Source organism: Pithys albifrons, chromosome 13 (genome assembly GCF_047495875.1).
Source record: "Pithys albifrons albifrons isolate INPA30051 chromosome 13, PitAlb_v1, whole genome shotgun sequence".
Taxonomy (NCBI): domain Eukaryota; kingdom Metazoa; phylum Chordata; class Aves; order Passeriformes; family Thamnophilidae; genus Pithys; species Pithys albifrons.
In genome coordinates, this window is record NC_092470.1 from 12203138 (window position 1) to 12217679 (window position 14542).

At 40.0% G+C, this 14542-nt stretch overlaps 1 protein-coding gene across 1 annotated transcript in view; it reads left to right on the top strand.

Annotated features, from left to right (window-relative positions):
* Positions 1-14542, top strand: part of SH3GL3 (SH3 domain containing GRB2 like 3, endophilin A3) — a 46782-nt gene that overhangs the window by 19237 nt on the left and 13003 nt on the right. The window contains exons 2-3 of the mRNA XM_071568567.1: positions 12827-12895; positions 14126-14198. Of these exons, the coding sequence (XP_071424668.1) occupies positions 12827-12895; positions 14126-14198 (142 nt within the window). The remainder of the gene's footprint in view (positions 1-12826; positions 12896-14125; positions 14199-14542) is intronic.

Below are 14542 nucleotides of genomic sequence, written 5' to 3' on the forward strand. Positions count from 1 at the left end.
AGCTGTTTATGACTAGAATCTGAAATGAAACAGAGCTCATATCTTGGCAGTGTTGAGTCCTGTGTGCTTCCCTGATGGGTCTCTTGGGTTGGACTCTTAAGAAGTATTTACATGCCTAGAGATTTAGATAAGCTCTTGGTGGGGTGCTCAAGAGCATCCAGGTCTCTAATACCTCTTGGCTGGCTTAAGGGGATATGGGGAATTGTGTACACACATGTGCGTGCATATAAAAGCTGTTGATTAATTCCATTATTTTGAAGTAAAATATATAAAATTTAATAGGAAACAGCATTCCATCCCAGTCTGCTGAGCCACTGAGTTATTTCACAAATACTACTATGCATGTATCTTCTGCTATAAATTCCAACTTTATTCTTTTTTCCCCTTTATTTGCTTGGATTTGTTGAAGCAAAGGGAAAAAGGTGTTAATCCTTATACCTGCTGGCCTGCAGGGAAAAGAATATCCTTTGACACATATCAGCAAGTTTAATGGCATGATGTTGTTATGTGTTATTGTTATGGCCAGGATGACAATTTTGCAATTTCCAACTTAATGTGGTTCTGTTGCGGAGCTCTGACAGATTTACATTTAAGAAAACAAAAGAAAAGCAGCTATAAATAACTAAAAAAGCACAAAGGTGATTATTTTGCAAAATATTGTCCTTGTTTCTGCTGATTGTCCATTGATCTCCTAGTTAGCACAAGAGAGCAAGTTGTTTATATTTACTTGCATTTTCTGTATTTTGAAATGTTGCCTCACTGTAACTGTATGTGATGTGATTTATGATCCTTATGGAGGTTCTCAACTTCATTAATCTTACTCCTGTGGAAAACTGTTTCTGCTGAATCAGGACTCCACTGGATATTGCAGCACCCTGTTATTTTCTTTAAATTTAGTTTTAGCAGAGTTTATTTGGTTAGTCTAGGATCTGTTAGGCAAAAAAATAATGAATGCTGTAATTCCAGAGTCAGTTAAACTTACTTTAGTGTGAAATGAGTGGTCACAACTTCCTTGCTTTGTGCACAGTTGTAAGTAGCTTTGATGTAACATTTCCTGAAGTTTGGTTTTGAGACAAAGGTGTTCAACTGGATAGTGCAGAGTTTGTTCAATTCCTCTTTGAGGTCACAAGTGTCTCATATGGTCTTAAGCAAACTGTTCAACTTTCTGCGAATCAAATGATTGCATATTTAGTCCAAATGCAGGTTTTTTGTTAGTATTTCCTCTTTTGTAAGGCTGTAGTAATTTAGTAACTAGAGCAATCCATGATTGTGTAGATTAGCAGGAAACGAACATCAGTTTTTGCACATTGTACACTCATCTTTTAACTTTTCTCTCTGACAAAGCTGAAATTGCATTTTCACAATAAAATGTAATGATTGTGCTTGACAATCTGTACTTGACAACTCACAATTTCTTTCTCATAAACATAACTTTCCCTGGCTCTGCCTGTTCAGAAATAGAGATAGAATGTTTTATTTATAAAAGCATTCTTCAAGGTGAAGAGTGGAGATCTGGGACTGTGGGATTCTCATTTCAGAGTTACCAGTTATTTACTGTGTGGCCTGGGACAAGTCAGTTTAACCCAAGTTCAATCAAGTATTTAGTCTTCCAGTTCCTCCCCTACGTACTGGCATATGGGGAGCTTGGATGTGTGGTTTGATCTGTATGAATTTGTTCCTCATATTTCCTGTAGCATCCAAAGCTATAGCAATGGCTAATAAGTAGCTCTTGTTGAGAGCAGAAAGTCTGGAATCCAGACGTGTGAACAAGCACTATCAGCAGCACAAGTAGCACAGGCTGCTAATGAGAGACTGGAGACCTTTGGAGTGTCACACAGAGTCAAACTGTCCAATGCGTTGTGAGGATGAAATATTCTGAAATATGCGAAGACCTTTCAGGGGGCGTGATTGCTTAGGGGAAGAGACAGCACGCTTCTCAATGTGCAGACTTTTTTGTAAGTCTAGATTACACAGTCTATATTTACACATACTTTGGCTGGATTTTGTTAATAAGGTTAATTTAACAGGCTGCATGATTGTGTGCAGACTGGATCAGCTGGGTACAGGATTTTGAGTGTTGACCAAGCAGCAGCAGGTGCCCAACATTCCTGACCCTACTTAAAATTCTCTTTCTGGCATAGACTTACTTGTAGAAAAACTTGCAGCATTATCAGAGCTAAAATGTAATGTTTGATGTTTCTGTTACTAAATTAATTAAAATTAAAAACCCAAACCCTAAATTCTGGCAAAAAATTGTATACAAGAAATATACTGGAAAGAGCCCGGGAATCACTTGGAGTAAGTTCTGAGGATTGGTGTCAAAGAAGGATTTAATTTCTTTTAAACACATACAGCAAGTGACAAATTGATTAATAAATGATATTTCACTAGGTATCATTGTGTTAGGCAGATAAATGCCACCCTGAAACCCGATCCTGTCAGATCTTGGAAGCCAAGCACTGTCAGGCCTGGTTGGTACTTGGATAGGAGACCTCATGGGAATACCGGGGGCTGTAGGTTCTACTCCTGAGGACACTTCACTGTCACCGTCCAAGCTTGCTTGGCCATGGCAGATGAACCTGAGGAGTCAAAGGGTGGGGCCAGTTCTGCACACCCTGTGCCTCACCTAAAACACCCAGTGCGCAGGCTGGAAGGGCACACCCATATGGGGAGAGCCCTTCCCAAGTCTTTGTTTGAGAAGCCTAGCCATTATGATGATGATTGTTGACTTTTATAAGCTGCAGGACCATGGCTGGTATATTGGCCTGTTTTTACAGGTGAGTTAGTTGTTTAATGCCAGACATTACCTTACTTCATCTTACCAGTGGTAGACCTTTTCTTAGAGCACGAGGCATTACTGTAACTTTTGCTACTTACTTGAGAGATGATGAGTTTCTGAAGCACATACTCAGAATCTTATAATCTGTCAAGACCTTTAATATGCTCATGTCTGTTTCATATTTTCTTTCTTTTTCTTGAAAGAGCAGGAATCAAAAATTAATTTATGCGTCCCAGAGTTAAATCAGCCGAAAGCATTGCAAGGATGTTCCAAACTTACAGCACTGGTCAAACACCCACATCATGGACATTGTGTGGCAGATTTTTATGTAAAGCACTCATTGGCTTCGTCAAAATGCTGCCCTTCTCTTTTGAAAAAATTCTGTTATTGTAATAATGCTCTTTTGTTTAGGTTATGTAAAATGAAGTTGTTTAACTAGAAACACTAAACTTTTTTCTTCCATATTTTTTTCTTTTTTAATTCTGTAAGTCCTTCCTGAAGAAAAAGAAAGCATTCTTCAACCAATAACCTCCTCTGTCATGTTCTTGGGCTCTGCCTTTTTCTTTTTCTTTGATGTGGTTTCCCAAGCAAAGGCTGTTAAATTGGTTAAATACATTTCGACATGTACCTCGGTGTCTTCAGCAGTCCTTATTCATACAAGTTGATTTAAGGTAGGAGAGATCACACTAATGGGTGCAGCAGAACTGTTTATAAAAAAGTTGAAAGCAGCAGAAATTCTTGTCTGCATAGGTATGAGTCTCTAACACCCTTAGTTTGAAGGCAAAACCTCTGGTTGATTGGTTGGTGAGGGGTCTTTGCTGAAAGGCAGATGACTTGGATTGTCCCTGTGAGGTGTATCTGGATTGCTGACACTCCTCTGTCAGCAGGGGCTTCTGCCATCATTCAAATGGTCCTGTAGGTAGCAGTGCTTGTAATGGCTTTCTCAATCCCAGAATACATGGATTGCACTATTTGAGCTTCCTTTCTAAATAAAACTAAGCTGCCACTTCTGAACCTTTGCCAGTGCTGTGCTGTGGCAGCTCAGCAGCTGTGGCTGTTCATTGATTCCGTGTGGTGGCTGCAGACCTTCCGTTCCATGGCGTGAATGGGCATTTTTCTTAGGATGAGCGTATGGGGAGTTGTGATGGGCTGGGTCCATTCCTGTTGGTCCTGGCAGCTGTAGGGCTGACTGGAGCTGTCCCAGCTGATTCCTGGCTGGACATCTCTACCCTCTGGGTCATGCCCAGCTGGGAAGTGTTGGCTCCATGATAGAAAGTAGACTGAATAATAATGCTGTACAGAGATCTGCACATGACCCATGAACAGTGATGGGCTCGATGCTGAGCTCACACTACACTGGCAGCTCACAGAACGTCACCGTGTGGGAAGGACGTGTTTGGGGACACCCCCACATCCACTGCCCAGGAAAGCCACATTGCAGAATCTTTCTCGTCTATGGCTCCTTATCTGGTGTATCCTTTTATAACTCTGTTCATCTGTCTTTCTAAAAATAATCTACTGTGATCCTGTTGCGCCTGTTTGCCTGAGAAGTTACAAGGAATGAAATAAAGGGTTCATAAATATTAGTGAGATGGGAATGTTCTTCATGAATATAAACACTCTGGCAGGACTTTTGTGCATTTCTGTAACTTTGTTTGTATGATTCAGAGATCTCTTGGTAGAAAAAGTATGTTTTGCTTCTTGGGAAATAGGCCCTTGAGATTCCTGGTGTCCTTTAGATGGCCTGGGGTTGGGATTTTTTTATGTAAACAGAATTTCCTACTGAAAACTGGGCTCTGAAAATGAGATGGGGCTCAATTTTTATATTTTGTGTAACATTTTTTAAATTGGAAAATGTGTAAGACATTTTAATATTTATCTTGATGTGTCCTTAAGTATATTTCTACATATATTTAAAAGTTTTCATATTTTGCAAAAATGAAGATATTTTGGTATTTTGATTTTATTGGCTGCTGGGACAAGGAAATTGATACGATGAAAACAGTCATGAGCTGTCTTTGAAGTACAGGCATGTCCTACAGTTCTTGCTATGGCCATGGATTTAGTTTTCTGGATTTCTGGTTTAGCTGACTGTGATGGGTAGTGAATTATGGGACAATTTTTCTAGCACTTTTTTGTCTCCCTGCATTTCTGTAAAAGTGTGCTCTGCCAGGGCTACTGCCAGACTAGTACTTATTTTTTTATCCTCAATATGATTTTTGATGTGTTTGTGTCTCCCATAAATTCTAAAATATTATATTACATTTTCTAATTATGCATAAATTGTTGGCAAAACCAAAAATCTCCCATTCTTAAATAGCCACGTACAAGCATTGTTATATTCAGAGATATTTTATGCCACTCATGTAGCCATGGAAACAATAACAAGTGTTTGATTTTTAGGGCAGAGCTTCTTGCACTCCACTATTTTGAATACACACCAGTAGGACTCAGTTCAGCTACTTGATTAATTTTTTCAGAAAAAAGCAGTTCTCTCTGCTGCTGTCAGGAATCTTTTCCACCATTTCCCCAGGTGCTTTGGAGGAATCCGTGGCACTGCTGGCTGGAAGTTCAGTAGCAGAAAAAGTTACAAAGTGCTCCACGTGAAGGGGATGACCCTCTGGGCTTGACTCTGTGAGGTGCTGAACACTCCAGGCTTGATCCAGCCAAGCACTTCAGCACCTCCTGAGATGACCTGAAACATGTTGCTGGAGTTAGGCCACAGTGTTCTGCATTTGCATGATTGAAACATCTGCACTTTGTAGTAGACCCTTTATTTATTTTGAGGGGAAGAATAAATCTTTTTTCTTTAAAGTAGTACATCAGAGCAAGAAGATTTCTGTTTTCTTTGAAAACACGACATACTGAGGCAACTAAAGAGTTCTTCACATCGTTTAGTGCTTAACCTCTAAAATAAGGGGCTTGGATTTTCACCAAAGCATTAGGATAGTGTGGGTTGTGTCAATATAATTAAAAGAACAGGTTCCAGTACTGGTATACTTTTATAGTTTGGCTTTTTTCCTTATTGTTGGAGGTTTTTTAAAGGAGCCTGAGAAAAACCTCTTTTTGGATATAATACCCATTTTAATTTGCAGATAATATTGCAGTTTTAATGGCTCTGACATCCTTGTCTCTTCACTGCTCTGACATCTGTCTTGGGACATTCTTGGTGCAGGAGGAGACACATGAAAAGGTGGCCATTCTCATACATTGGTTTCACCATCCTCTGCAGCTGCTCCAGGGCCCAGTGCTCTGTTCTTCTATAGTCTTTTGTTTTAATCTGTGTTTGAAAATGTGTGTCTTAGTTTAGTTTCTCAGTGTGGAGCTCTTAATTTTCATCCAGACCCTTAGTAGGTCTCTATAACTCGATCTCAGGGTTGTCTATTAGCCACCCATTCACAGAGTCAATAAAACAAAACATTTTATTCTTTTTTTAGAGAATATTTCTCTATCACAGTGGCCAACCTTGTGCAGCTGCCTCTGCCAGTGTGTTCACCTTTAAAGGGGCACTGAGATGTGAGACACTTAATAAGCTGTTGTAGGGTCAAGTTCTTGGTGACCTGCACTACATGAACTAGTAGTAACTTTCTTTTTGAGTGTATTTATATGAAATATATACATCAGGATAGAAAAAACCCCTAGTGATATACATAGCATTGTAGTAGAACTTAGAAGCACAAAACAGGGAATTACAGGTATTTGAAGTTAAACTACTTCTGATCTTGGTCTCCAGTCTGATAGAACATTCTGGAAAAGGGCAAGAAGAAACTGTGTCCCTCCTCTCAGGAGGTTGAACGCTGCAAGGAGATCCTTGCCAGCCACCTTATTCTTCCCATTGTTTATGACAGGCTGAAATAAGATTGTTCAGAAAGCTGTTGTTGTCCCACAGCATTAAATCCTCTGTGCGTAATCATTGAACACCAAATCAAACAGCTACATGGCTGCAGGGAAATCTCTGGAAGTTTTAATGATTTATTAGGAGAAGCATTAACTATTATGGTATAACCATACTGGAATGTAGTATTTGTACTAAATACTGTATTTAAGATGTATTTTATGCAGTTGTGCAGTTTGGCCCAGTTATGTTTCTGTGGGAAATGTAGCCAAACAGTTACATTATTTCCTGGCTCTGCATGTGTTAACTTTGGGATGAATGTATTAGTTTTCCCTGTTGATTGCTTACTTCCTTTTTTGAGAGAGGGAAATAAATTTTAATTATTTTTCATAGCTTTTTCTTTTTTGTTACAAGATTTTTCCTAAAATCCAGGCTTTGCCTCATGGTTTTGACAGCGTGCATATTTATGACAAATGCAGGAATTTTCCATCCCATTAAAGTTTCAACAGATAATTTCAGCAGATACTCCTTCAGGACAAAATTAATGCTATAACTTTGTGAAGAGTCATTAAAAGGTCTTAAGTCTTTTACAGAATACGATACCTTTCATTTAGTCATTAACTGGTATGGGCTGATTTCTGGCCAGTCACTTCTTTCAGCAGTAGCTGAACAGCAAAAAAGCTGTGATGGTTCAATCCCAGTTAATGGGGGTTGCAAAAGAAAGGCAAAACAAGTGAAACAGAAGGTCAGAGCATGTGTGCAAATATTGGCTGGCAAGAATCCTATTGACTTGTATTATAAAATACCCAGTGGATATATATAAAAAAATAGGGTAATTGTTTTGAGAGTTTTACAGCTCTCTGTTGATCTGGGATATTTTTGGCAGTTTCTCATGTTCTGTAACCTTCCATACTGAAATATGAAAAAGTACTGTAGTTCAGTGTATATGATGTACAAAACATTAGTAAAACAGCTTGTTTTTTATAATCCACATGAGAATGGGGAATGTACTATTCCTGTGGAAAAAGAAGGATAAATCTTAACATACTTAAAATAAAAATACTGAAAAATTACATGAAAGCTTGAGGCCCTTTTAGTTCAGTGTTTTGGTGAGCCATAGATTTTACTTTAAACTATAGATAATTTGTGTGCTGTGTTCATGCTTAATTACAACAGAACAGATCAAAAGTAAATTACATTGTTTGAGATAAATTAGAATAACAAAGAACTAGCATGAGAAAAAAATCTCAATATTAGGTTTATAGCAAAAATGTTTTCTCAGAGAATTTCTTGGAATATAAATTCCTTAGCAGATAAATATTTAGTCTTTTAAGACTGTGTAACAAAATTGCAGATTGCATTTTGAACTGTAGCTGGATATACAGAACTAAAATAGAAATCACAATATCTGGAGGCATTTCTTTCAAAGCTTATGTGCCTTATTCCAGATTTTTCTTCTATAAAATTCCACAAAGCCCAACAGAGACTTTCAGATTGTTTATAATACAGTGCCCTATTTAATTTTTCAATATTAAAAAGAACATAGGATCTAGGAAGAAATAACAAGGCAGGAGCATTTGTGTACCAACTGCAATGTTTCTTCAGGCAAAACGGTCTTCTATAATATAGAATGTGCAAGTTTTACAATAGAAGGTAGTTTGCTATCATTTGTCACTACAAATAAGAAGTGATAACACAATGCCTGATTTGAAAGTGTTTTCATGTTTGTAATTTAGGGTTGTTTGTTATTTTTCTCCCCACTAACTTGTCAAGTACATCAATTGGGATGGAGGGAGTTGTGCAGACACCTGAGAGGAGGAAATCTTTCCCATTTCACAGTTGTTCTCTGGGTGTAGATTTTGATCCAGAGGAAACCTGATTAGCTCCACCAGAAATATGGCTAATAAAAGGCTTTAGCTTCTGAACTGGCAGTAGAATAGTAAAGTAATGGTGGCTCCCATGGTGGGACTCTGTCTAGTGAAAAGGTGCTGAATCCATGGCATCCAGCTTCTGAATTTGGAGGGGAAGGATTCCTCCAGGGCAAGTAATTCCAAGCTCCCTTGGAGTGCATGTCTTGTGTGTTGGTCACTGTTTGGTCTTTGATTAGCTGTCTCGTAAAACCTGATAGATATTGAGATGTAATTACGCAGCCCCACAGTTGGGCATCCTCTTTATGTTCAAAACATTTTGCAGCTTGATATAATACACGTAAATGATGCTCAGGAAATAGTCAGGGAACTAAAACCCAGCAGCTGTCTCCTTTGTGCATCCATTTTCAAAAATTAATTGGGCATTCTGTGACTTTTAATTGTGAAAGGGGTGATGCTAGTTTTACAACTCCTAAACTCAGTATGATGAGAACAAAAGCTTTTGTGTTTCTAAATGTGAGAGTAGTGCAGCTGATCCTGATTATACCAATATGAAATTAACTGTAGTGGTGTAAAATTTAATTATAACCATTAGAACTTCATACCAGCTTTTACTGTCAGGAGCTCAGACAGCTTATGGACTTTAAAGAATCAGTCTTTATAGTAACTCTCTTGACACCAAGGTAGTCTGCTTTTCCAAAGGATTTTATTGTTCTGAGTAAATATCATTGAACAAGTGTCCTTGGGCTAGAAATTGCAGTATCATTAATGTTTGCATAGAACCAGACAAGTGTGTGAGCAAACCTTTTTGTTATGGTCAGTGTTTTTGCTCCCAAATGTAGGTGTGTGTTGGGATGTCTTCAGAGTCTGTACAGAACTGTGTCTGCAGATCCTGTGTCTGGCTCTGTGGAGCTGCATTCACAAGTCACTGTAAATACCAATTTAGAATTTGAATTGTGTGGGTCAGAAGGGCCATGCAGAGAACACCCGCTCCAGGTTTCCGCTTGAAGCAGGTCCTGTTAGAACAGGTTGCTCGGGGCCTTGTCCAGCCAAGGCTTGAATGTCTTCAAGTACAGGAGCTCTACAGCTTCTCTGGACAATACATTCCAGTGTTTGGCCACCCTCTTGGTGATTTGGTTTTCGTCTTTGTTCCTGAATTTCCGGTTTTCTGACTTAATGACTGCTGCTTCTTGTCCTTCCAGGAGATTCAGGCTCCATCTTTCCATATGCTCCCACTAGGCAGACAGACCCACTTAACCTGTTCCAAAGGCTGAACAAAGTGGGCTCTCTGTACACCTTGTGCTGCATTCCCCTCAGCGTATCAGTGACCCTGCACCTGACTCACCCAGAATGTCACTGTTGTACTGGGAAACCCAAACTGGATACTTACCTGGTCTCACAAATGCTAAATAAAGGGAAATTACCACTTCCCTGGACCTACTGTCTGTGATGTTGCTACTAATGCCCAGTATGGTGTTGGCTTACTGCACCTCAAGGGCACAGTTCTGACTTAAGTTCATCTTGTTTTCCACCAGTGCCACAGGTGTTACTCTGCAGAGCTGTTTTGTAGCCAGTTGACCTGCAGCCTGTACTGCTACCTGGGGATAATCCGGGCAGTTGCAGGACTTTACATTGTGTTTGAGCTTCATGATGTTCCTATCAGGCCATTTTTCCAGCCTTTCAAGGCCCTTACGAGGAGCAGACAAACCATCCAGTGTATCAGCTGCTTACCCCAAGCTGGTGTCTTCCACACTGTCAGGGAGTGTACTTTATCTATCCTGCCCTCCAAGTTCTTTGATCACTGCAGATTGTAGACACAGGATCAATCTCTGTCTTTGGAAGCTGATGCATAGCAGTCCCTGTTTTGTGATCTTCTGGATCTAACTTAGATGCTTTTCTTGCAGTGATTCCCCTGCAAGGAGTGACTCAGTGTTGCTGCAAATAGTTTCTCCATCTTTGAGTGACATTGAATTTTATGCACTGAAAACATAGTGAAGAGTTTTGTGACATTTCAGAAGAGAAACCAAAACTAAGCCTGGGTGGCAGCCTGTGAGAGAGGGCGAGCAGGGCAGCCCCGTGCTGAGGGGCATGTGTTGGCACTGGGGATGCAGCTCAGCAGCCACGTGGAAACACCTGGAGCAGCAGCCGCAGCCCTGGAAAAGCAGCAGCACAGCAGGCCTGAGTTTCAGATTGTAACTCAACAGTCATGCATGTGACGATGCAGGGCCATCGAACCCAGGGAGAGCTAAGGGATGCCAATTGATAAATGAGACATTCACTGGGAGCACACCAACTTCCAGTGTATCAGATAAGAAATGGCATTTTTCAGACTATCTTTGTCAGCAATAAGCTAGTGGCATTTTTTTTCTCTCTGGCATTGTTAATGTGTGAGCTTCCTATTCATCTACTTGTGCTGCTTATTATAACATTCAGATCTATTCTCTCCAAGTGTGGGATGCTTCATTGTTTTAGTCATTTGGGGCAGTAATTTATTATCGATTATGCTTTCACAGTCGAGTGATCATGTTACTTTATTAAATCTATTCTTCACCAGCACATAAATGGATTATTTGTAATGGGACAGCTATGGGTTGCTACTGAATGTGGGTTTTGCAACTTCAGCCTGAGAGTGGTAATTCACCCACTGCACTCATGCCTTTGGAAAGGGATTATGATGAGAGATTTCAGGAAACCACAAATCTCTTCACTGCCTGCTGGAGAAAGAAAACATGTGTGAGTGAGGCTGTGGAAAATGGCATTGATTAATTTAGGAATTAACAGTGCATGGAAAGGAGACAGAAACTGCCAGGGTAGAGGAGCTGCACAATTCCTGATAGGCTGCTTTTCACGCAGCTGTGCCATCCCCCTTTCTCCGTGTGCTCAGACTCCTCGGACACACTTGCAGAGACCAGGGCAGTGTCCCCCTCCATGCATGGCCTCAGGTTACTTCTCTGCTGTGACACCTTACAGCAGCATGATGATGACCCTCAGAAACTCACTTGTTTTTAGGCTTCTCTGTCTGTTTTATCTGCTTTTGTGCTTGTTCTGTCAGTGTTCTGGAAAAGAAATAATCCTGACAAGTATTTGTGCTGCTTGGCATATTAAGCATAAAGAGTGTGAGTGCTGCTGTAAAGCCAATAGAAATAATTAGCCATCCAGCTCTCTTTAAACTCACATTTTCCCTTAAGCAGGACTGTTCTGACCGTGTGGTAGCAGTGATATTGATGCAAGGTCAGCTGCCCCTGAGCTCCCAGCGCTGCTTCATCAGCTCCTGCCTGGCTTTTGGCAGGGCACTCGCTCCCTCCACACCTGTGCAGTGCAGCAGTGACCGAGCCAGTGACCCATCGCCCTACAGAGAGCCCTGACCCATTTCCAGAATATATAAGTCTCCAAGGCCCTTCTACTTCAGTGAGATGAATTCCTTGTTAGAAAATCCTGAGGACAAACAGAATGCTTTTTTGGGAGCAGGTTTGGGGAACACCAGCAGTCAGTGAATTAGGCCTGGATTTCACATTGCGCTGCTACAGAGTCAGTGATAAAAGTCAATCAAAACAGAAAAACTTTTAGTATTTTTGCAGGAATTATCCTAGGAGTTTGTTTAATGCTTGTTGAGTATGTGTTAAGGCACTCTTCTAGTGGAGTGATCCTTTCAAAGGTTGTGCCATGCTGGGTGAGGATCTGGCTCTCTTTTCGTGCTGGTGCAGTGCAGGTACTGTGGACTGCAGGAAGCAGATAGCTGAGTTCTGCTCTGGTCTGACAGCTGGATAACTTCTCAGCTGTTTCAGAATGTTTACTGAAATCTGTGTAACAAACTGGTGCTTTGAGTTTTAGATGAACAAATGGCATTCTTGTTTTCAGTATTGTAAAGATGCTGAGTCACACAGGTGAGTCACAGTGCAGCATTTTCCACGAGTCTGTTCCTTCCACAGAATTGCACACAACTCCCAGCAGCAGGAATGGCAGTTGTACTGGCATACCAGAACAGAAGGTACTCCCCAGTACAAAGCTGCAGAGACATACATGAGGAAAGGGCTGCTCTGCATTTACCTGCAGCCAGACTCTGGTCCCCGTGCCAAAGTCTGCAGTGTAGTTATGGCTCTGGAGAACAAACTCTTTAGTGTGAGAAACCATTTTCTGTTTGCCTGTTCTAAATTCACGTCAGGTACCTTTGTCTCTCTTGATGTGAGTACTTCACTTCCAAGACAGTTTACTTTTGTCTTGCACAGTTGCTTCAAATGTTTGCTGCTTATTTTCTGATCTGGAGTCAATTCCTGTGACTCTCAGGGATATTTATTCTGTAATTAAATAATAATAACTTTTTTTGTTAAATTTATCTTTTTACAGTTATTCAGTGAAAAAATAAGTGGAGCAGAAGGAACAAAGTTAGATGAGGAATTTCAAGAGATGGAAAGGGTAAGGAAAGTCACATTATGTTTTTCAATATTAAGCTATTGCAGAATCAAAAATATTTCATGTTTCAAGTGACAGAATGGTGTTGTATATTTAGTTGGCGGAGGAACCCCACAATGTGCTTCAAAATAGAAATATATAAGGATAAATGCAAATTTATCCTTGAGCCTTATCAGCTCAGCCAAGGGAGAAGGTACATCCACAAAGGCTGTTTGAGCAGAGGAACGGGTTCCACCTACACATCTCAAGAGTGAAGAGAAACTCCTCCAAGAATGGTACAGATCATCAGGAGGGAGGTTTTCCCTCTATGTAGGAGATTAGAGAAGTTTTCAGTGTTAGTGAGTCTTTGTAAATATCATCTGGTACTTATTCATTATAAAAATCTGACTGCTTGGGTGAGATTCGATACAGAATTTATTTCTTTAAATCCTTTTTCAAATTCTTTTTCAGAAATTTCTATGAACTGTGAAAATTGAAATGTTTGCTCTCCACTTATTAGTTGTTTTGCAAATTAAACAATGTTACTGCCAGTTTCTGCTTTTACAGCTTTTATGTGCTTCTTTTAGTTGCCCTTGCCTTTCTGTGTATATTTTAATGTTCATAGTAGACCTAGGTCACAGCTTTTATTGTTGGCAGATTGAGAATAAAGGTCTTGAATTTGTCATCCACACAGGTTTCTAGGTTTTGGTTTCTTTGGCTATGAAATAATTATTTCCTTTCCCTATATTATAAGAGTAAAAATAATACGGAGGCTTGAAGGCAGGAAATTTGGAAAAAAACCCCAGGAATGTGGGGGTTTTATACCATTTTATAACCTATAAAATTGGAAGACAGTGCAAACTACTGCTTTAAGTGGCCCTGACCCTGAGATTGTGAGAGGTGTGTTCACTCCTTTTCACATGTGGAGAAAAGCAGTCTTAGAAACAACTACTGAGCTGGCAGGAACATGGCAGTCTAGGATGTGTCAGCAGTAGTCAAGACTGATGGCCTGAAAAGGCCAGCCCACATTCTGATACAAACCTTCTCTTGTTCCCAGTACTACCTGCCAATCAGTGGGTATTTTGGCAAAATCCTGTCATAACTATGGCATGGCTATTCATGTTAAGCTACAGTATTTGTTTTATTTTAAATCAAATTTCATAATCAGCTAGGATAGTATATTATGTCCAATAGAATGATCAATTTTCTAGTGTGCAATTTGCTTTTGCTAACTGTGTTACTTTTATTTTTCAGAAAATTGATGTTACTAATAAAGCTGTAACAGAGCTTCTGTCCAAATCCACTGAGTATCTTCAGCCAAATCCAGGTATGATAGGTCTTGGATTTTGATGAACATTGTTTTATTACTTGGAAATTAATTCTAGTCAAAGAAAACCTAATTAGGTTGTCACTGTGAGGCTTCTGCAGAGTTCTGCAAAGTTCTACTGAGAAAGTGAGGGAGAGAGAGAAGAAAATTGGCTCGGGCTGTGCTTGTATCTACTCTGCATTTGCTTTCTGCTGTATTTCTAATCAAGGAGCTCACAAGCAGGACCATTCAAGGGAATATGAGTCTTGGTGACTCATACAACAAGCACTCCCACATTTACCTGGAGAAATGATGCTTGGGAGTAAAAACCCATTCCATATGATCCATGTTGTTGAATGGAATCT